Source organism: Anabrus simplex, chromosome 6 (assembly GCF_040414725.1).
Source record: "Anabrus simplex isolate iqAnaSimp1 chromosome 6, ASM4041472v1, whole genome shotgun sequence".
Taxonomy (NCBI): domain Eukaryota; kingdom Metazoa; phylum Arthropoda; class Insecta; order Orthoptera; family Tettigoniidae; genus Anabrus; species Anabrus simplex.
Genome location: NC_090270.1, coordinates 336,351,812 through 336,375,961, shown reverse-complemented (window position 1 = coordinate 336,375,961; position 24,150 = coordinate 336,351,812). Strand labels below are relative to the sequence as shown.

General features: G+C 38.1%; 1 protein-coding gene across 3 annotated transcripts in view; it reads left to right on the top strand.

The window, feature by feature from the left end:
* The window catches only part of SCAP (SREBP cleavage activating protein), a 364,198-nt gene that overhangs the window by 265,195 nt on the left and 74,853 nt on the right, over positions 1 to 24,150 (top strand). For 2 of the 3 annotated variants that reach the window (XM_067148878.2, XM_067148879.2), the window contains exon 13: positions 13,655 to 13,839. In XM_067148878.2, the coding sequence (XP_067004979.2) occupies positions 13,655 to 13,839 (185 nt within the window). Of the gene's footprint in view, positions 1 to 13,638; positions 13,840 to 24,150 lie in introns of all 3 variants that reach the window. The other variant, XM_067148880.2, reaches the window with a different exon arrangement.

Genomic DNA, 24,150 nt, shown 5'->3' with positions numbered 1-24,150 from the left:
ACTCATAGCAAAAAATAAAATTTACAGTCGTTATCTAACAATTTTGTAATTATAAAATGAAAATTTGAATTTGCCTTGGTTTTCTCTAAGTTAATCCGAGATGTCGGATATACCTGTTCACGTCATCTCACATCTCTTTCCGTGAGAATTATACTGAACGTTAAGTATTTGACCAACAATTAAACAAAATAAAACGCCTCCTGGGCTTGCAAACGTAAGTAAATGGGGAGAATACCATCCATGTGGAAATCCTGTCCACTATCAATCGATAATATCAGTGTCACATATTTCAGAACAGAACACATAAAAAAATAATCCTCTAAATACTAACAAATTACTACTTCTACAGCTAACTACGGAAATTGTCAAGAAGACTGTAAGTACCAAGAAGAAAATATCTACACTATGTACACGTCGACGAGTGTCGATCAACCGTATTACTCTCCTGTTAACGAATTTATTGAGTTACAGCAAGATTGAGTTATCACATGAGAGCGAAAAATTGCATCAACGAATGAGCTGACATAGTCACGAATCAGATATTATTTAGATATTTCGTCGAAGACCTGTTCTTCAGACCTAAGGCCTTCTCGAACATTCATCTGTACCTTGAGCTTGAAATGACTGGATTACTTGAGAAAATTTGGGATATTCCCACGAATTAAAAAGTACATCGATTAACATGGACTTTCATTTTCTTCATCTGAAGACACTAACATTAGACTACACTGCATTTATCGCGAATAATCCATTAACATGTGAAAAGCTCAGTTTCACGAAGATTTGTGCCATGCACAATTATTCCATATACTCTACACGTACAGTGTACCACAATGACGACCCTAACTTGTCGCATCCTAATCTCAAATATGTGTAGTCATGAAATATCAGGACCTACCAACGTCCTACAAATACATAATATCCACTTAAAAGTGTCTCGATGATTAATTACTCCAACTAATTATCACATGCTCCCAATGCACATGTTCACATTAAATTCGTACATAGAATTCGGACTCAATATCCCGATGACACGTTGTCTCAGACACGAGGTACAAGTAGAAGTTCCATTACAAGGAAAATATAGAAAATGTGAACGAAATATCCTACCATTAAATCCATCGGACATAAATTAATTCATATTCGTGACGAAATTTACTCAATAAGCAAAGATGGTGTCGATAACACATGGATAACTCTATCAGAACCCTCACTGTCAAATTCATGGCCACATGGTCATTAAGTAATCACATGTGTCAGTTTTACGACGTATTCCAGCAAATAACAACCATAAAATGTGTCAAAATAGCTTACTAAGAAGAAAGAAAGAATAGAACAAAACTACATAGAACAGATATAAATGAGACGTAATCGACTTAACTTATAGAGAAATCTTCATGTCTGGAAGTCTGGGTTCTCAATCAGCCATGCCAGGATGAAAGAATCTGCATCCCGACGCCGCTGACGATGGTCGCTAGTTTAGAACTTCATGGTGAAGCACTGGTAATCCATGATGTGAGATTCCGTCCTCTTCTGGAAATATTCACGTCCACGTCTTCCGCGTCCACTCGTAAGAAAGCTGAAACTTACACAAAATGCTTTAGAGTAGGCTCCAAACACACACGTAACTGTATTTTGGAAATGACACGTACTTAAGGGATTAATATCTGCACATTCGACGTCTGATCACAGCACTGTTCTAAATTGTATCCAATTTTCAGACGTGTAGAGCACAGGAGTGAAGCCAGTATTCACGACGTTCCACGCTGAGCGACTGAAGGTGATAGTCCAGGAACACGCCAGTGTGTGAGAATGAGTATTCGTATCACATGACTTAAATATCATGTCTGGTGCACATGCACGGAAGTAAAGTCAATTTAGACACTAAATTCTTCTACTGTACGAATCTACACTTCATCACCATTTCAGCCACAAGGTCGTGTAAATTATTTCAAAATTTCAGTTTTTTAATTTATATCCCCTAAATGTGCTATTTTTTTTATCCAGTTTATTTTGATTTAATCCTTGAGCCTTCCGTAATTATGCACGTCGCCACCAAAGATATTACAAATATTTCATTCATATCGTTCCTCGCAATTACAGGTGACACGCGCTGGCCTCCTTCTTTCACTCGCCAACCTTCATTTTTTATTTTTATTCCGTTAGCCAGCCGGCCGCTCTCCGCACAAAAAAACTCGTTCTCGCCCTTGTCCAAGGTTGCGCGCACCCCATCTCGCCGACAAGCGAACACAAGCCGCACAAACACCTGTTCACTCATCGATGGCCTCACGGTCACAGTACCCTTTTCAGCACTGAATAACCTGGGTTCTTCTGCAGTACATTAGACCACTTGTCTCTTATTTTATCCCCTACCTTAACCCTAGCATTTGTCTGTTATTCTCAGTTTCCTCGATTACAGAAAATTGCTGTTTGAGACTATTTCTTTTTTTCCATCGTATTTGTAATGGTGACTGGAAGAAATGAAAAAATTGCCTGAATATACTCATGTCTCTCTGAATACTGGAACAATCATTTAACAGCTCTTTGACAGACGACACACATGCAGAGTTGTCTGTTAAAGTCAAATTGTCTATCACAGTCATGATTTCCTCAAGATGTTCTGCATAATACAGGGCAGGTTCCATCCAGGAACCCCAACGGGTGATGATTGGCTGTGGTGGAAGGGTATAGAGGGGAGTTTCTCTCGAAAGATGGCTATTCTTGATGGAGCCTTACAGAACATTTTCTTCATTGTTGAAATGAAAGTATTTACTGCAGGAAACTCGGCCCTAACTGTTTCTGCGAGTCTGTGCAATGCATGCGCCATGCAAGTACCATGAATAAAAGAAGGATAGAAAGTTTTCAATCAATACTGATCTGCATTTAGGGCAGTCGCCCAGGTGGCAGATTCCCTATCTGTTGCTTTCCTAGCCGTTTCCGAAATGATTTCAAAGAGGAGAGGTGCAGTGGCAATCATGTAGGAAGCCGCATCGGGGACAAGGAGAAGGACTTTAGAATCATCTACACTCCCAGGATACAACAGTTGCAACCCCTTGGTATGCAATGCTTAGACTATTGACTTTCTCAAGCTGTTTAGAGCAAAGAAGGTGAGCGGTAGATGCCTGATTGGGTTCCAGTTTTCCTACTATAAGGTTAGCAATGTACCTGCCCACAGAGTCGGTGGTTTCGTCCACACACAACCATATGCAAGACTCAACAATATCCTCCCTGATTGACAAAATGACCTCATTGTAACAAATATCTAAGTAGTTTTTCTTTAATGTAGATGCTGATGGGATGTGCTGCTTGGTGTATTTTTGTAAAAAAAAATCTCTTAAAACCAGATTATGCACAGTATTCCAGGGGATATTTGGTGCAACTAGGGCTCTACACATATCAGCATAGAAACCGTTATGGGTTGTAGGAGATATAGTTTGTGTGAGCAGAGTCTGTCTAATATTACTGTTCATGGCTGCTTTCACTTTGTGACTGGCAGTATCTGCATGCTGCTGAAGGTGGCATTTTTTCTCGTGTGAAATCTAAAACACATTAAAGTGATGTCAATTAGAGACTAAGATGAGGAATAGAAAAGGTGAGGCATTGAATAAAATTTGTAATTTTGAACTATTTAAATTAAGCCATTATTACTCTATAATTAAGAACAAGAACACTACAGTCCCCGAAGGGCCTTGGCTTTCAATAACGGTTGCTGCCCAGCTCATGGCCTGCAGATATTGGGTGGCATGTGGTCAGCACGATACATCCCTCAGCCGTATTGCCTTGCCTCCGTGACCCCTGCCCACTGTAGCTTCTCAATTGTCCTCACGATGCTGGGTCAACACAGTTCCAGACCTCATAGATTTCTAAATTACTGCCGGTACTGAAAATCGAACCCAGGTCGCCTGGACTAAGTCTCTACAATTAATTAGAGGAGCCAATATCAAAACCTTCCTTTAAGATTAATATGAAATTTCAGATATATGCACATACCTGTTTATTGCAGTACTGGCAGAAAATAATCTTTCCAACAAAAGTCATGCGTGGAAATTGTACAAGCCATTGTTGTATAAGCGCACTCTTAGATGATTTTGTTTTAGGCATGATGAACTATATGTACTTAAAAAGGTGTTCTTTCACTGGCGACTTGACACAGTATGTCCCTTCTTACTACCTGCTCATTGTTCTTCCTAGATAATCCTCCCCCTCACCCCGTCACTCGACACAGTACGTCCTTTACTACCTGCTCCGTTGTTCTTCTGAGCTAATCCTCCACCTCCAAACTTCACTTAGTATTCCTTTGGTGACAGTTGTCTGGGAAGAGCACATTTCTGTGAAAAACCCACCCTCTGTTTTTCTGCTCGTTCCAGAGATGTCCATTGTGTGATTGTAAAAATTACATAAGTTGAATTTTAAATGTAGAAAATAGGCAATTTTAGGCACTAAAATAGTAAAATAGGCTCTAAAGGTCTAAATAGGCATTTTAGGGCACTATAAAACTACATTAATTGTACGGGATTTGTCATGAAACGTCAACATGTTTTTAAAAAATCATGTTATCTCGTAAGGAACGAAATAGGCATTTGCCTTAAAATCCCAGGTCTAGTTATATGGCATGAAGTTGTCTTCATAAGCAGCATAAGATAGTTTTTCCCGTCTTCCTCTTACTAGTGCTTGGTACTTGTATCATTGCATTTATACAGACATTTCTAAAGAGGAATGTGGCCGGGCGATTAGGGGCACGCAGCTGTGTGCCTGGATTCTGGAGATGGTGGGTTCGAACCCCACTGTCGGAAGTCCTAAAGATGATTTTCCGTGGCTTCCCATTTTCACACCAGGCAAATACTGGGGCTGTATCTCAGTTAAGACCACAGTTGCTTCCTTCCCACTCCTAGTCCTTTCCTATTCCATGGTCACCATAAGACCTATCTGTGTCAGTGCAATGTAAAGCAACTTGTAAAAAAATGTTCTACTGGACTCTTTCCTTCGAATTGGAAACATGCAATAATCCGACCTTTCCCTAAAAATAACAACCCCAACAGTCCCGAAGATTATCGTCCTGTCAGTATCCCTCCTATATTAGGAAAATTGTTGGAGAAAATAGTACATAAGCAAATGACTGAATATCTTATAGAGTACAACTTACTAGACAAATATCAATCGGGATTCAGACAAAACCTCAGTACTGCCACTGCATTAGTTAAAGTGACAAATGACATGCAACTAGCGATAGATGAAGGACAAATGACTATACTTGTTCTCTGGGACTTAAGCAAAGCCTTCGACTGTGTAGATAGAGACATATTACTCGCTAAACTTAAGGCGCTGACATTTTCTTACAGCATTCTAACCTGGGTACAGTCCTATCTTAGTGATCGTCAGCAGCGTGTATCAGTGGGAAACGATACATCTTCGTAGCAAACCATTGAGATGGGTGTGGCTCAGGGAGGAGTATTGTCACCACTTCTGTTCTCATTGTACATGAACGACTTATCTGAGACGCTGACCAATTGTAAATATCACCTGTATGCAGATGATATTCAATTATATATTCACACAAAGCCTAATGACTTAAACAATTCAATCACTAAGTTAAACGCAGACCTAGCAAATGTTAATGACTGGACTAGCAGAAATGGCCTGAAAGTGAACCCATCAAAATCACAGGCCATCATAATTGGCACGCATAAATCTCATGCTAAAATACAAAACACATCTATACCCAGTGTTATGATCAGTGGAATACCAGTAACATTTAGCAATCATGTAAAGAACCTTTGATTAGTATTCGATAAATATTTAAGTTGGTCGGAACATGTCACAAAAATTTGTCAAAGAGTATTCTACTCATTACATTCTGCAAAAAGGATGAGGGACTTCCTTCCAAGAAACACAAGAAAATTATTAGTACAGAGTCTAATATTTCCAATATTTGACAACGGAGATGTAGTTCATAACAGCATGTCGACTACAGCGAGCCTACAATGCTTGTGCTTGATTCGTATTAAATATCCCAATCCAAACTCATATTAGCCCTTTCCTCTCTCAGCTGTCGTGGCTAAGATTGACTGAACGACGTAAATACCACGCTGTTTCCCTTCTCCACGGTATACTGCAAACAAGTAAACCAGACTATCTTAGAACAATAGAGTAAAATAATATATTATTATTGGTCCACCTTTTCAATACAAAATGAAAATTACATAGGGACTAGTTTCGACCTAGTAATAGGTCATCATCAGCCTGAAGTAAATTAAAGCGTAAAAATCGAAGAAAACATAAACAATGTAAACACAAGTACTATCCGCACACTTTATCTTGGTGCATTTACAACCTAGTGCTGAATCGGTCGACCTCGGCGATCTTCGAGATTCATACTGGCAACCTCTGAAACACAAACTATGAATCGCTTAAGCATCGTTGTGCGACATCTGGCGTAAACTTTACGTACTGGTACTGTTGTTGTTTACACATCAAAGTCAAAGTATAGAATTCATGCTAGGAACAAGATTCGCATCGAGAGATATGTTTTATAATGTTATATAATGTGTATGTGACATAGTTGTTGGCTTAAGATGATAACGGTTTAGAAATGTCATATCGATCGATCATCTTCTCGATTCAATTCAGATTTCATTTTCATTCAGTTGGCAGCACCAGGCAGCACTATCGATACCGGGACAGCTCCCTCCTTACTCCTCACCCCGTACACAAATGCATCAAGATAAAGTGTGCGGACAGTACAGTCTTTTTAAAGGTACATACCATGTGGGAAGTTGAGTAGAGATATATTAAAAATAATAACTCTTCCAATTGACGAAGCACTGAGCGGAAGTTATGTAAAGTTCGGTGTGCCGTATATTATAAAAGACCACTGTGCACTAAATGATGTAATAAAGAAGAATAGTAGGTTGAATGCTGGCTTCTTCTTAGCTGTTGTCAATTGGAAGAGTTATTATTTTTAATATATCTCTACTCAACTTCCCACATGGTATGTACCTTTAAAAAGACTGTACTTGTGTTTACATTGTTTATGTTTTCTTCGATTTTTACGCTTTAATTTACTTCAGGCTGATGATGACCTATTACTTGGTCGAAACTAGTCCCTATGTAATTTTCATTTTGTATTGAAAAGGTGGACCAATAATAATATATTATTTTACTCTATTGTAATCACAGTTCAATACGGATCTATCATTATGAAACTTATTTCTTTTAATATCTTAGAACAGACTTTAAATACCTCTCCCCTTCTGATAGAGCTCCCTCAAGGTCATCCACACATTCCTTCTTGTCCATTCCCATTCACCACAGTAACTCGTACAACAACTCATTCATTCCTGTTCCCATACGTTCCTGGAACTCAATCCCAGCTGAAATTAGAAGTATAGGCAATCCGAGGCTATTTAAAAGGAAATGTTTAATGTGGTACTCAAATATGTAAAAAGTAGATTTCAGTAACGTAAAAATTTAATAATTAGCTCTTAATTATCAATAAGTATACAAAATTACAGAGGTTAAGTAAATTAATTTTAGTGATTTTTAGAAATATATGTAAAAATGATTTTATGTACATTATTCTGTAAATTGTATAAAGGTGTTGTAGGTTTGGCATAATAGCAGGCTTCATAGCCTGAGCCCCACCATATAAGAAAGGCAATAAACTAAACTAAACTAAACTACTGTGATGAAACTCGCACTACTCACTTTGGTTTCAAGTACTTAGTTTACTCCTGTTCCATAGTTGCACAGAAGAGCCACTAGTAGCAGTTGAATGTTTCATTGATGTATGACCAGATACTGATGATGATGATGATAATTATTATTGTTATTATTATTATTATTATTATTATTATTATTATTATTATTATTATTATTATTATTATTATTATTATTATTATTATTATTATTCCACCTCCAAAGTGTAATGGTTAGCACTATTAGCCGCCGTCCTCGGGAGCGCGAGTTCGATTCCCGATACTGCCAGAAATATAAGTATGGTAGGAGGGGTGGTATGTTGTTAAAATGGTACATGGATCTCGCCTCCATTGATAAAGTCGATAGTAGCCCAAAATAGAGTACAATCGTACCAGGAAAGGAGCTTCTGCATCTACTTTGCGTACTTCAGCTATTATTATTTATAAGTTTCATATTCCGTATTGATTGGTTCAGCTTTGGCTATGGCGCTGGTGCTTTCCACAGCTGAGTACTGTTCTTCAGTTTGGATCAACAGCTCCCATGCTAAAAAGGTCCTGAATGAAACAATGTGTGTCATAAGTGGCACAGTAAAATCTACTCCTCTTTTCTGGTTGCCAGTGCTCAGCCACATGGAACCTCCTATAATTAGAAGATTGAATAACTTGGTTAGAGAATACAAGAAGATATTAACCAATCCTGATCTCCCCATCCATGAAGATGTTACCGTCAGATTCAGCCGTCTCAAATCAAGATCCCCTCCTATTCAAACAGCACAGGAACTTGTTAGGAGGAATTTCAATCCAAAAACTGATTGGTAACAAGAGTGGAACAGCATAGCTCCGACTCAATGGCAGACATTGTTCAATTATAAGAATCTTCTAACTGGCTTTGATTTGCCCTGCAAGACATGGGTAGCCCTGAACAGAGCCCGTACTAACCACGGGAGATGTGGATCAATGATGTTTAAATGGGCTATGAGATCTTCTCCAGCCTGTGACTGTGGTGCAGTTAAGCAGACTATCGACTATATTGTCACCGAATTCATTGGAAGGACATTCACTGGATTCAGCCAGGACTTTGTGGTGGCTTCTGCTGAGGCTATACAATGGCTAGAGAATTTAGATCTAACTCTGTGAACCCTTTTGATTACATGATTGTTGTCATAGTTATAATGTGTATATGTTGTAATTATGTATATAATAGTTTGTGCTTACTGTTCATGTAGATTTAATCTTTGTATTGTTTTGTGTACATAACCATACATGATTAATATTAATCATTATCATAATATTTATTATTATTATTATTATTATTATTATTATTATTATTATTATTATTATTATTATTATTATTATTATTATTATTATTATACCGGGTGGTACACCTCTACGCCACACATTTAAATCTTGCGCCAATTGGAACTCCTCTACTGGAGAAACGCTGAACTTAAAACTGGACCTACTTAAACCTTTCTTCTGAAGATGTCACTGTGTGAACTTCGACTTGTTTTTGTTTACTATTTATCAAGAAGTTTGGACATTCTCTCATAGACGTCACTGCCGAAACACTATGATCATGCACCCTGGTGCGAAGTGAAGGAACTTTATTTGAAGAAATTTTGTATTCATAAGTTTGTTCTTTGCTAAATTTCGTTCATTCATTTGTGGGTTGGCAATATTTATCTTTCTTTCTGCCAGTTTCAAATTTAGCCAAACCAGAATTTCTGTAATTAATTTCCTACCAATCGCAGGTTTCTTCTTCGATTTGGTGTGTAACTTCAAGCGTCCCAATAAATTAAGTGGGTGTGGCTGTTTTATTCATGAAAGGTTTCGAACTTTCCCCGAGGGTATAAAAACTGCTGATTTTCATGTCTCCTGGCCACTCGATCAACATCTAACCTAGTATGCGGACATGTAGCAGGAGGCGGGAGGTGCCTCTTTCATCAGGCAGCAGATCTTCAGTAAGGTAATGGCCGTTTAACATCTTTATTTCTTGCTAGCTCAGTAGTTTAACCCGCAGGAAAGGTCCGAAACCTTTACCATGTAACCTATCTTTATTAACATGTAATTTTCTGCCGGCTTATGTAAAAACTTAAGTAAATCTGTAACTGTAATTCGGGGATAGAGAGTGATTTACCCTCTCGAGCTCCCCTTCATTTTGGTTTTGAGGTGACTTCGTTTTAGTAACTGATTTTCTTCCTTAATGTTTTAGATTTCTTTCCTATACGGGTCACCTCCATAGTTTGGGAATAGCCCCTGTTTCATCGGCCTAGTGCCTTTTAGGTTTTAAGAAGTTAATGTGGGAGTGCAAATTCACGCCTCCATTCCTTTTGTATTTCGGGCCATTTACTTAATCTGTTCTTCTCTGCTAAGGCCCAGTAGGTTGGGTACAAGATACCCCCGTTTCATTTTGTAAATTGTGCTTTGATGGCAATTAAGTGTAAAGTCTGGTATTGCCTTTAATAGGCTTGAAAATTTGAGAGCGGGTCAGCTCTTTTATACGTGCCTCTAGGAGGCTTGACATTTGTTAATTACAAAGCTGGTGCTCCTGGTACTAGGGGATTTCTGCCCCTTTGTAAATTTATGCTCCTCCGTAAATTTTGTTCTGGAAACTCAAAAGTTGTAAAACTAAGGGCGGGTAGCCCAAGTGTGTTAAAGATTTGATATCTTGGATTATTCTTGTCTTGTTTTTAAATTGCTCATGTCAACTCACTAAGTGAGAAATTGTTAACTTGTTGCTTAGAGAAAATATAACCTTCCATTTCAGTTTAAATTCTTTCTTGACTAAGTAGTTAGACCCATTCACCCCAGCACCTTCTTTCACCTCTGCTAATCCACCAAACCACGGTAACAATTATTATTATTATTATTATTATTATTATTATTATTATTATTATTATTATTATTAAGTTAAACGTAAAAGTTAGGTTTTTTAGTATATGATGCTGTCATTATCAGGATCATGTGAACACCTCCACATTTACACTTGGCTTTGGATCAATAAAGAAAAAAGAAATAGGAAGGAGCTAGGCAAATTACAGTTCTCTCCCACCCAGAAAACAGAAACAAAAGACACTACAATCAAAATATAGTCACAGTGCCTTAAATCCCCAGCAAAGAAATAGCTAAAACAGGCCCAAACTCTTGGAAGTCCATTCACTGCTGCTCAGATTCAGTATTTTAAGTTTCAAATTTAAGGTTTCAGGTTGAATTCTGATTATTAATGCTCTGCATCATAGCCTCACACAGTTATCACATATGTTCAAATTTAGTTCCAATAAGTAGAAGAAATTGCAGAGAGCTGTACAAAAATTAGTACAGAAAGGGACAAATAGTTCATTCAAAGCAGTCAGGCTCACCCTTGCAGAAAGATTCCTGAAGGATAGTACTTGACATACACACACTCTCTCTCTCTCTCTCTCTCTCTCTCTCTCTCTCTCTCTCTACTAGTGAGTGGCAAGATGAGCTCATTTTTCTAATTTTTACATGTACAAGGACTGAAGGTCAAGAATGTTCAATTAGCCAGATCTGGTGCGGATACGTGTCACAAGATGCCATAACTGCCACAGGCAGACAGTTCCAGGTAAGGCAGTTAGAGCTGGGCTAGCATACAGGCTGGAGAGTGTGTAACATAATCGCGCAGCAGAGCATTGTTCGAGATGGAACCAGAAAGCGACGATAAAGACACATATTACATACGTATCGTGATACTCCTGACCAGATAGCTAATGTAATTGTTACAACTTTGCAAAGTAGTTGTAGGAGGGGCTATTATTATTATCACCACTAAACTTTTAATAAAATATTTCTAAAGTATATTTTGAATGAATACTTCTAGAGATAGAAAATCATGCTCTAAAGAGGAATTCCGAACTGTTGTCATTCAGCTAATATTATCCTTTCATGGTAGGATAGTTAGACCTATTCTCTTGATGCGGTTTTTTTTTTGTCCGATTTGATTTACGTCGCACTGTCAAGGATAGATCTTATGGCAGCAATGGGATAGGAAAGGGCTAAGAGTGGGAGTGAAGTGACCGTGGCCTTAATTAAGGTACAGCCCCAGGATTTGCGTGATGTGAAAATGGGAAATTGCAGAAAACCATCTTCGGGCCTGCTGACAGTGGGCTTCGAACCCACTATCTCCTGAATGCAAGCTGATAGCTGCGTGACGCAAACAACACAGCCAATAGCTCGGTATGTGTGAATAACAGATAATGTACAAAATATATGGGAATAAAATTCCTCTCTTATTACCGGTTTATTAAATATTTACATTCTAGAATTTCTGTGATTAGTTCTGTGTCATTTCTGTGTTGTTATACTGTACCTATTTCTGATAAATTGTGAAATTTACATGTTACTAATTTGTTATTTTATATGCTACTTTATTCCTTAACACATGATATTGTTAACCCATTCACCTGGAATGATAAGGCAGGGCCACTGAATCTCCATATTTCTACTTGTAGTTTGGTTACCCCTGCAACTACCTTCAATCTTTAAGGGTCTAAGGATAGCTAAGAAATGTGGCTGTCCTACCGTCATGTTTATTACTGCCAGTTTACTTTGTTTACTTGATTCCTAGGATCAGTAGCAACATCCCCTTAGTTTCATGTGTTTCAGTTCGCTATCGCTAGATTCTGCTCGAAAGTATTTTAGATAATGGATCAGAAGAAAGCAAAAAATAATAAAGCAGAGAGAGCACATAATAATGGTAATCTAAGCAAGGTTGACAGCTCGTCTTCCAAAAGGGATTGCGAGATTACGGGTTATTTAATGCAATTACAACAAAAACGTGCAAGGAAGGTCAAACGTGACTGAACGTGGGTGACAGGGGAGTACTGTCCCATCGTTTGTTCATTCATTCATTCATTCATTCATTCATTCATTCATTCATTCATTCATTCATTCACTGGAAACTCTGAAGTGTCTGAATTGATTGTCCTTTGTCAGAGTTTCCAATATTTATAGATCATATCTTTTCTAATCGAAACCGACTTTCAAACTATTAGGTCGTGTTATGTACATTTAGTACGTGTTGAAGAGAGATTAAGTACAGAACAAAAATGGCCAACCAGACACCAGTGGGATCTGAACCCACAACCTCCCGATTTCACGTTGGTTGCTCTACCAATTGAGCTATGGTGGCCTAGGCCTTTGTTGTTCTGTTGGAAAGGATCTAAGCTACAGGTCCGGCACTACAGCCTACGTGAAAAACGGTAGGTTGTGGGTTCGGATCCCACTGGTGTCTGGTTAGCCATTTTTGTTCTGTATTTAACATCTCTTCAACACGTACTAAATGTACATGACACGACCTAATAGGTTGAAAGTCGGTTTCGATTACAGTGTGGTCGTGAAAAATCAATATTCATATCTTTTCTCTTACGGCATGCAAAACAAATGATTACACTAGAAACAGTGGTGGTTTGACATTAATGAGGATGGGGTAAAATCATATTTTGTCCTCTGCATTTTAATGTTGCAAGTTCAAAAGCCCTGTATTCAGTTGTGCTGGAGCAAAGATAAGGGCAAATTTTGAAGGGGGTGTTTTGAAATTTATCACATCAAATCCTCTTTTCAAGGCATCAGTACTGGTGAGTACAATTCTCTGCATGCTTACTGGTGAGTACAATTCTCTGCATGCTAAATGGAAATATTCCTACACTGTGAGGATCTGTGTTAGGTTTTGTTTTGATGTATGCCATACTGCAGGGCAGAGCTTTAAATTCCTAGGTCACAAGATTTAAGTCTAGTTTCTGAGTAAACTCAGTGGTCTTTTAAATACAAGGTGAATAGGTTAAACATAGTGATTTAGTCTAAAGTTCCCTTATCTCATTATTTTCCCTGAGAATAAGAGCGGTCTAGTGTGTGTTAAGTAAATGCTAACCCAGAATACTGATAAAAATAGAAATTGTTAGTTGAAGACTCATGGAGAACTTGTCAGGATTATTTGTTTTCAGCTCATGTACGTACAGGCAGCGCTGGTTCTATATCAGACTGGGATACAAAAAAATCTCAGGACAGCGTGGAAGAGGATATTCGTTGCATTCGATTAAACACAACCAAGGCCCACCAGCAGCCTATCACTGTACTTGACTCCGAAGGAGGAAGAGTTCTTACTGGAAGTCAAGATCATACACTCAAGGTAAAATTTTGTTGTGTTTTATTTTGAGAATATGCTTGTGATAAAAGAGACTTTGTAATTAAGACCTGTTTTACATACAGATCAGAATTTCCAAGTTTATATGTAACATTGTCGGGTCAGGAGTGATCCTGCTACCGTATGCGACAGTAGACGGTACTACCTGCGACTGTCTGGCCGAGGGCTGGGCGGCCAACACTAAACCCGACAAACTAGGGGAAGACCAATAGCTACGGGTGGAGTAGTTTTCCCCTAGAAGGTTTGATGAGACCCTTGTGTAGGAAATGGCATATAAATTCATCAGCTGCTGCCTTGCAGTGAGGTAGGGGACTGCCAAAGGCTAAGGGAGAATACCCCTGACAGAAAATCCCCAGCAGTGTTAGGCTTAGCAAGTCAACTGAAGGGTTATATCGATTGCTTTCAACTACAAAACGAGCCTTGGAACGCAAAAATACCGGATAGACACATCTTCTCAAACATCTGCAACGTATGATGACCGTAAGGCTGATGTTCAAGTACGATGTTCTGAGAAGAAGCCCAAAAGAAAGAGCCCTAAACACAGAATTGGAACATTAAATATCCTGACCCTGACTGGCAAAAGCGAGGAGCTGATAGATATGATGGAAAGGAGGAACCTCTGTATTCTTGGCCTGAGTGAGGCAAAGTGGAAGGGAAGAGGAACAAGAAAGCTAAGAAAAGGATACAAACTACATTGGAATGGCAGAAGCCAAAAATGGTGTAGGTTTCATATTAAGAGAGGACATTGATGTCATCAGTGAGGTAATATATGTTAATGAAAGAATTATTAAGTTGAACATCTCTCTTAACAAGAGTGTGCTGACAGTAGTCCATGTATATGCCCCACAGACTGGCTGTAACAAAGAGGAAAAAGAACAATTCTGAACTGATTTAGAAGAAGCTGTAGAAAGAGAGGAAAATATCATAGTAATGGGAGATCTAAATGCTCAAGTTGGATCAGACAGGCTTGGATATGAAAATATACTAGGTCCACATGGTTATGGAGACAGGAACCCAGAAGGAGAGCATCTTCTAGATCTATGTGTAAGGAATGGCTTGAGAATAAACAACAGTTGGTTTCAGAAGCAGCTAAGTCATAAACTAACAAGATACAGTTGGAATGGAGATACTAAAACTCTGATAGATTATTTTATATCAGACAATGAAGCAGGAAAGACCATATGTGATGTCAGAGTTATACCAAGTGAAAGCCTGGACAGTGACCACAGACTTCTCCTTGCAACAATAAAGCACATTGAAATTTATAGACCTCAGAAATACAGGAAACCAAAAATCAAGACATGGGAGCTAAAGAAGGCAGAGAAACAAGTTGAATACACAAAAAAAGTGACCAATAAATTACCATCAGATGCATTACAAGAAGGCAACATCGAGTGGACTAGATTCAAAGAAAGCATTGTCGGAGCTGCAGTAGAAGTTTGCGGTAAAACTAATAGCAAAATGAAGGCAAAACAAACTCCTTGGTGGAACGATCAGGTGAAGATTGCTGTGAAAGCGAAAAATGAAACCAGGAAAGCCAGAGACAAAGAAATGCAAAAAGGAAGTCAAAGGAATGAATCTAGAGTAAACGAACTGCAGCAGAAATGCAGAGATCAGAAGCTACGAGTAAAGAAAATTGTGGCCGAAGAAAAACAGAAAGCTTGGACTGATTTCACAGATAAACTAGAGCAAGACAGCAAAGCTAATTCTAAATTACTTTACCAGGGTGGCCACCCGTATGGAAAACCGGGGAAACCAGGAAATGTCAGGGAATTCGAAAAATGACTGGAAAACCGGGAAATGTCAGGGAATTCAGAAAAAAATCTGGAAATTCGTTCTGCCATATAAAATTGACATACCGTATTTATCCCTTAATAGAAGCACATTTTTCAGTTTTTATAACATTAATCTAGGGCATGTCTTTTATGCCAGGAATAAATTGTAAAGAAAACTGAACAAACATTTAAAAAATCAATTGTGATCTCGAACGTGAAGTAACCAATAGCATCAGTAGCTATATGGATAGGCTATAGCAAGCAGTAGCGACTATGATAGATCGATTGATCGATCGAATTTTCAATGTTATGATCTGCTTACTATTGAATATGCTGTGTTGTTGGGGAATGGCGAGCATGTTGAATTAGGCCTATATTGCGTTCTCAGTTTTTCTAATCGCTTAAATACATAGCTTCCACAACAAAATATGCATATAGACAAAATTACACAACCCAACGGATGACTGTTTAGTGTGTAATGACGTGTGCCATAGTCACTACCTTGTAAAATGCAAAAACAAGACAACAAACATTGACTGAATGCAGGAAAGTGCGAAATTCACTTAAACTTAATACTCATTGAATGTTCATGATTATTATTATTATTATTATTATTATTATTATTATTATTATTATTATTATGAAATGCGCTGATGTAGGTAACACCGTGGGCAGCGCCATGTTGAGTTTCTAACCTAACTTGCGTGAGAGGGGTTCGGTAGTTTTCAGGCACGACTAGTAGCTTGTAATATCACGTGTAATTTTGTGAATAGAGAACAAGATTTAAAATAAAGTGACATCACACTGTAAGATGAAGGTTGTTTGTTGGTTAGGAGATTTTGAGTTTGTGAAGTATATTTGTATGTATTCGTTCTTGATCCAGTCAATCCCAAACCACCATTCATATCGATTTATATCGGTTGAGCGCAATCTTGAAACCTGTCTGCCAACTGTATTGCCTACATCACCACGTGGTTAAGTTACCTAACTCGGCGTGTGTGGTATATAGGTTTAATAGTGTTCAATGTAGTTGTAATTTTATTTACATCCATGTGTTGGTTACCATATAGTTCATCTGTGTACCATACCCCTGTATAGTTCGTGCAAGACAAGCGGCAAGAATGTGACTCGGCAAAAATTGACACCGTGGTATCGATCAGCCATAACCTTCTTATGCCCGTCATTAGCCGCGAATAATTTATTTCTTTTACACTTTATAATAATGTACCTATTCTTGTTTTAGTGTATGATATTGTTAAGAAGTTTTGTAAATTTGTTTCCACTTTTGATTTGTGTATGATTTTCATAGTAGGGTATTGCATTTTACGAGTGCATCAACTGTTATCGAAGCAGTAGAGTGCTGGCAGCATAGGTAAGGCAGTGCTCGCTTGTTTTGCGAACTGTCAGTTTACAAGAAAGTCGTGCGGAGTATAGGACTTTAATTACTTACTTTTTTCAGCTAACGATGTCTTCATCAAAGCCAAGGAAAACTTCGTTTAATGAAAGGTGGCTGCTTGATGATACTTTCAGAACGTGGTTGAAACCCATGCCTCAGGACAAATTTTCAGCATATTGCATAATATGTAAACATCATTTTCTCTTAGCAACATGGGGAGGCAGGCATTAAAAAGTCACATGGTAGGAAAGAAGCATGCCAGTAGTGTCAACTTCAGCCAGTTCTCATCATCCCTTTCAAGTTATTTTAAAAAAGAACATTCGAATAGTGAAGTAAAAAATGACTTAAACTCAGTAGATAATACCCTGGCCGCAAAAACAAATTGTCCTCCGCCTGCCACAGCTACCACAACGAAATCTATCACATATGACTCCACTGCTGCTGTTGCTTCTTCTTCTTCTTCTTCTTCTTCTTCTTCTTCTTCTTCTTCTTCTTCTTCTTCTTCTTCTTCTTCTTCTTCTTCTTCTTCTTCTATTAAAGAAGGTTCACCAGAGACGAGATGTCTACAGAATTATCTTTCAAGAGAGCAAGTAACCAAAGCTGAGATTATATGGTGCATGCATACGGTCATGCAACACCATTCTTTACGTTCCCATGAAGCTAGTGTACGTTTGTTCCCAGTAATGTTTCCAGACTCTGAAATAGCTTCGAAAGTTCAACTGCACAGAACAAAAATTGCATATACAATCACTCATGGTTTGGCCCCCTATTTTCATAAGCAAGTTCTTGAGATGTGTCATAAGTGCACACATTTCACAGTTGGTTTTGACGAGTCACTGAATAAAGTTTCTCAGATGGGCCAAATGGATCTTGTAGTTCGTGGTTTCAATCCTGATACCAATGAAGTATGCACTTCTTATTTTGATTCCGTGTTTCTTGGTCACTCTACCTCCTCAGATTTGTTAAATGGTTTTGTGCGAGCACTGCAGGGACTCAGTCTAAAAAAACTCTTACAAATTTCAATGGATGGTCCCAATGTTAATAAAAAGTTCCTTCAGGATATTGGTAATTTATTAAGTGATGATCCAGATGCTCCTATTTTGGTGAACATTGGATCTTGTGGCTTGCATACTGTGCACAATTCATATAAAATAGCAGTAAAAGAAACCCAGTGGAATATTGCCGAGTTTCTTCGTGCTCTTCACTTCTTGTTTTGCTACGTTCCTGCAAGACGTGCTGATTATACACATTATTCAGGTTCAAACGTATTTCCTTTGAAATATTGTGCTATAAGATGGCTTGAAAATTCAAAAGTCATTGAACGTGCTATAGATATTCTACCTAATGTTGACAAATATGTGGAAGGAACAAACACAGACAAGAAAATCCCAAACTGTAACAGCTTCAAAATAGTATCAACTTCAGTTAAAGATAAGCTACTTAAGGCCAAGTTGTCATTTTTATTATCTCTTGTTGGAGATTTGGAACCATTCCTAAAACAGTTTCAGACAGATCTTCCATTTGCACCACTCCTGTATGAATCTCTCATTGCAACAATGAAAAATGTCATGACAAGGTTTGTTAAGTCTGAGTCACTCCAGTCTTCAGGAAATGTCCTCAAAATTAATTTAGACAGTAAAGAAAATCTTCTGCCTGCATCTAAAATTGACATAGGTTATGCTGCTAGAGCAGCACTTCGTGGCACTCCTGGATTAAATGATAGAGATATATTAGTGTTTCGCACAGATTGTCTAAGAGGAATGGTAGCTTTGTGCAAGAAGATACTGGAACGGTCACCACTGGCATATAAACTGACTAAAGGAATTTCTTGTTTTGATCCAAGTGTAGCCAAGCAACCTCTAAGCAGCAAACGGCTAAGGGTAGCTTTAAATGTCTTTGTTGAAAGCAAATGGATCTCGGGTAATGAAGCTGATCATATACAAAGGGAGTTCACTTCTGTGTGTGAGAATGATACTTTCAAAGAAGAAATGAATTCTTTGTCTTCTAAAAACGAGAGATTAGATCACTTTTGGCTCCGCACTGTCTTGCCAACAGTAAATTTGAACACAGAAAAGTTAGCTTCATTTCTCAAAATGATACTAATGTTGTTTCATGGAAATGCTTCACTTGAAAGTGGTTTTTCTCTGAATAAAGAAATTATTGTAGAGAACATGCTACAAGAATCCCTTGTAGCACAAAGAAGAGTATATGATGCTATCTCAAACCTTGGTGGAATTGAAAAGGTCTCCATTAATAAGAACATTCTCCATGCTGCAAGGAATGCTCATGCCTTGTATATTCAAAATCTAAAGGAGAAATGTGAAGCATTGGAAGCAGAAGATTCTTTGCAAAAAAATAAGAGAAAGGCCACTTTGTTGCTGAAAGAATTAGAAGAAAAGAAGCGGAGGGTGATGGCAGAAGCTCGACAGTCGTTGCTCGCTATAGATGAAGAAATTTCTTCACTGAAGCAGTAATGGTAATAACTTTTTTAAATCTTAAAGTGAATTAAATTGGACTAAATTAAACTTGCAAGTTTTGAAATTTAATATGTACATTAATTACTCATTTATTTTTTGCATGTTAAGGTTTCAAAATGTATTTTAATATTACGGCCATACCTGGAAACCTATTATAATTTAATTTTTTTGTCATTGTGTGTCAGGGAAAAATTGTTTTTATGTCTGGAAAACAGGGAAATGTCAGGGAATTTCAAAATCTGGATTTGGTGGACACCCTGTTTACCGAACAATACGAAATATAAGAAGAGACAATGAATACATAACAGCAATAGAGGAACCAGATGGTAACATAGGGAAGAGACAGAAATAAGGAAGATCATGAAATCCTATTTTGATAATTTATACAACAGTACTGGGAAAGACTCCAATGATGTAACCACGCAGGTCAGTTTAAGCTGCAATGATGAGCCTGACCAAGAGAGCCTGCCAACATGGAAGGAAGTAGAGACGGCTCGTAATAGTATGCCCAAAGAAAGATCAACAGGATTTGATGAAGTCATTGCAGATATGATCAAAGCAACTGGTGCAATAGGAATACAGTGGCTTCATAGAGTAATTAATGCAATATGGAAGGATAGGAAAGTCCCAGATGATTGGAAAAAGGGAATAGTAATACCTCTCTTCAAAAAAGGAAGTCGGAAGAAATGTAGCATTTATAGAGGGATCACTTTATTGTCTCATGGTTTGAAAATATTTGAGAAAATACTTGAAAAAAAGGCTAAGGAGAATAATAGAACCATATGGATTCAGAGAACACCGATCAACTACCGATCTCATATTTGCACTTAGAATACTGATAGAAAAGCATTGGGAGAAGGGCAAAGACTTAACACGAGTGTTTTTGGATCACGGAAAAGCATTTGATAGTGAATGCTTAAGAAAGAAAAATGTACCCAAAGGGCATATCCAGAAAGTTAAAATGCTTTACGAAGACTGCTGCAGTTGCGTACAGATAGGAAACAGTAATTCTGATTGGTTCCAAACCACTAAAGGAGTGCAACAAGGCAGTACCCTTTCATCCTTACTTTTTATCACTGTCATGGATGAAGTCATGAAAGAAATTAAGCAGAAGAACAATATGGACATCAATGCATTTGCATTTGCAGATGATGTAGTAATTTGGGGAAATACAGAGAAGGAAGTCCAAGAGAGGCTGAACATCTGGAATGAACATTTGAAAGCACACGGATTAACAATAAATAAATCGAAAACTGTTACTATGTCTGTCAACAGGCAGAAGAAGAAAGGAAAAATAATGCTGGAAGGTACACAGCTGGAAACAGTAGACCAATATAAAGATCTTGGGTGCATCATTTCAAGTGATAACAGAATACAGCATGAGATTAACAACCGCATTCAAAAATCAGCTCAGTTTTACCATCAAGTTTGGAACTTCCTCTGGAACGAACAAGTTCCCTTAAGATCAAAGCAGATTCTATTCCAATCATACTTCACCCCCATAATAACATATGGCCTAGAAACCTTTACAACAACCCAACAAGTGGATAGCAAACTACAAGCCGCAGAAATGAAGTTCCTACGAACTATGGTACAGAAGACAAAAAGGGACAGGGTAAGGAATGAAAGAATAAGGGAGGAAGCTGGTGTGTACCCATCCCTGAATGAAAAAGTGACAAGGGCCAGTTTGAAATGGTTTGGCCAGGTCAAACGAATGGACGATAGAAGGACAACAAAACAATGGCTACACACAGTCGTGGCCGGAAAACGACCGGTAGGAAGACCTAGGATGAGATGGCTGGACCAAGTGAAAGAGGACATAGGAACAAGAGGAGTCAGCTGGGATGTCGTCTTGAGAGAAGAGTGGTACATGGACAGACAAAAGTGGAGAGAGCTCGTAAACCACACCCTGGCAACTGGAGTCGAAAACTGATGATGATGTTATGTAAGATTAGTTCAGGTTACAAGGCAGAGCTTGTTTAGGAAGAGTAGCAAGGATCTCCCACCCAACGGTCTCTTCTCCATGTTATTGTTTTCCACAAGTCTGGTACTTCCTCTGCAAACTGCACGACGTCCTCATTTGTCACTATGTTGATCCATGGAATATTAAGCTTCCTTCGATAACACCATACTTCAAATACTTTAATCCCTCTTGTTTCATCCGCACCAATTGTCCATTTCTCGGTCCCGTATTCCATGCCGCTCCAAATGAATGTCTTTACAAGTTGTTTTCGTAGCACCTTGTTGACATTACTTAAGGTAAAGTCTCCTTTCGTTCTTGAGGAAGACTGACTTAGCTTGGTTCCAGTCCTTCCATTTACGAAGTGGTGGAGATAGCTTGTCCTTATTTCTAGTCAGCAACTGGTGGGCAGAACGATTAGTTTCCTTGACAAGCAAAGTTAGAAGGGTCGAGGTAAAGAACAAATTGAAATACAAATTGGGAGGGAATCTTGTGGTGGCATATGTTTAGGCCCTGTCAGTTCGTGATACTGATGTAGAAGGAGGGATAGGTTGTTCTGGGGCTAAGATATAACAACAATCTTCATCTTCCATATCACCGTCCTCACTACCAACATCACTATCTGGCGATGCAGGATTCGGCACATCACTGTCCTCACTTTTACATTCCGATGAAAGATTATCACCATCGCTCGAATAACGGTCTCAATATTCCATTATATCATTGTCACCTAAACGCGCACTTTGGCTCGCCATCTCTCACAGGTTATGTGCACTCGTAACTGCACAGTACTGTACTGAATTACACTTAATACTACACTAGCACTCACCATCATCATCAGTGCCCCACTCCAGTTGCCCAGGTGTGGTTAACAAGCCTCCTCCACTCCTTTCTGTCCTTCCACTTTTCCTGCTCCATTACTTCTGCAACATCCAATCCAGCTTCTCTAATGTCCTTCCAAATCTGATCCATCCACCTTCTTCTTGGTCTTCCAACTGGTCTCTTTCCCTTAACTTCTCTTTCCAAGTCCCTCCTTGCTACCCGTTCTTTTCCCATTCTTTTTACACGTCCGAACCATCTAGTCTTGCTTTCTGTATGTTCTATGCTAATGGTTCTATGTTTAGCTCTTCTCTGATTTGAATATTTTGAATTCTATCTCTTCTTCTCTTTTTAACTGATGTTCTTAAAATTTTAATTTCTACTGCTTGGATCTTATTATCTTGTCTCATATTAGTTACCAGCGTTTCTAGTCCTATGTTACAATTGGTATGAAATACTGTTTATATAATAATTTTGTTCTCTTGGGTACTTTGTCATCCCATAAAAGCTCTCTGACTTGATGATAAAATTTTGTGCATTTACTTAGTCTGTTATTAATTTCAGGGTTGATTTCATGACTTCCATTAATAATGCTACCCGTATATGTAGACTGTTCTACATTCTCTAACCATTCTCCATCTGTGTTTACTTGGCTTCTCTTTTTCTATTTTTCACAGTGCATGACTACAGTTTTCTTGTTTTCTAATTTCCATTCCAAACTCCTTCAGATTTTCATTCCAAATGTCCAGTCTCCTTTGTACTTCCTTTTCTCCCTTTCCCCAAATCACCACATCATCACTCCTGATACTCTGTTTTATACGTTTTATGATTTCATCCATCAATATAATAAACAATACTGGTGACAGTGCACTTCCTTGGTTGAGACCTTTTTTTCCCCATAAAATGTTTCAAATTTACCACTCCCCACTTGTACACTGCTGTTATTCTCATTTTTATCTTGTTAATTAATTATTTTGGCACATTCCTTTTCAGTAGGCATTCCCATACATGTTTTCTCTTAACTGTATCATAAGCTTTTTCCAGATCCAAAAATATGAAGATGATTTCCTTGTTCCTTTCCAGATGTTTTTCCATTATTGTTCACACTGTAAATATCAATTCTATTGTTGATCTAGCACTAGCACCACTAACTAAAATTACATGAAGACTAAGTTATCTAATAAACTATATATACTGCCTAAGATACTGCTTAAAATCACCAAATAAATCGCATAAACACATAGAATACTGAGCACGACTTTGCAGTTGCTGCCATACACGATGTCAACTAGTCTGGAAACAGAACACGTTTCAGGTCAAATAATTATGTACAATTAAACGATAACAGCAATTCCTATTGAGTAAAACGTAAGCTAGAACTGTCCTCTAGTATTCCCTGATAGCTAGGGACATCTACTATGTAAATAAGGAAACAATTCGAAATAATTCGGTGTACCGATAGATCGTTGAGAGATTTTGCCGAACCCAGTTTGTTACCCTGGGAGTCTAAAGGTTAATATAATGTAGTAGGTAGATCCAAGAAATGTTTGGTAGTTTATGAACCACTGAGGAAGAGAACGTAAAATGTTCTCAAATCTTGTACGGTGTGTAATGTTGAAATAATTAATTAAGAAATTTAAAGTATTGACAGGGCTGATTTGAAGTATAATGGTGATTTTCATTAGTGAATACCAAAATATACTCGTAAAATGCCTCTTTACCAGATTGGATTAGAGCTTCGCTAGACAGGTCTGTGCTGATTCACACACCGAACTATAGTAGTGCATTGTCCAGTGCTATTTCCTAATGGGTGATGACGGGAAAAGAAGTGAAGAAGTGAAGTGCCATTAGATCTGGTACAAGAAAGTC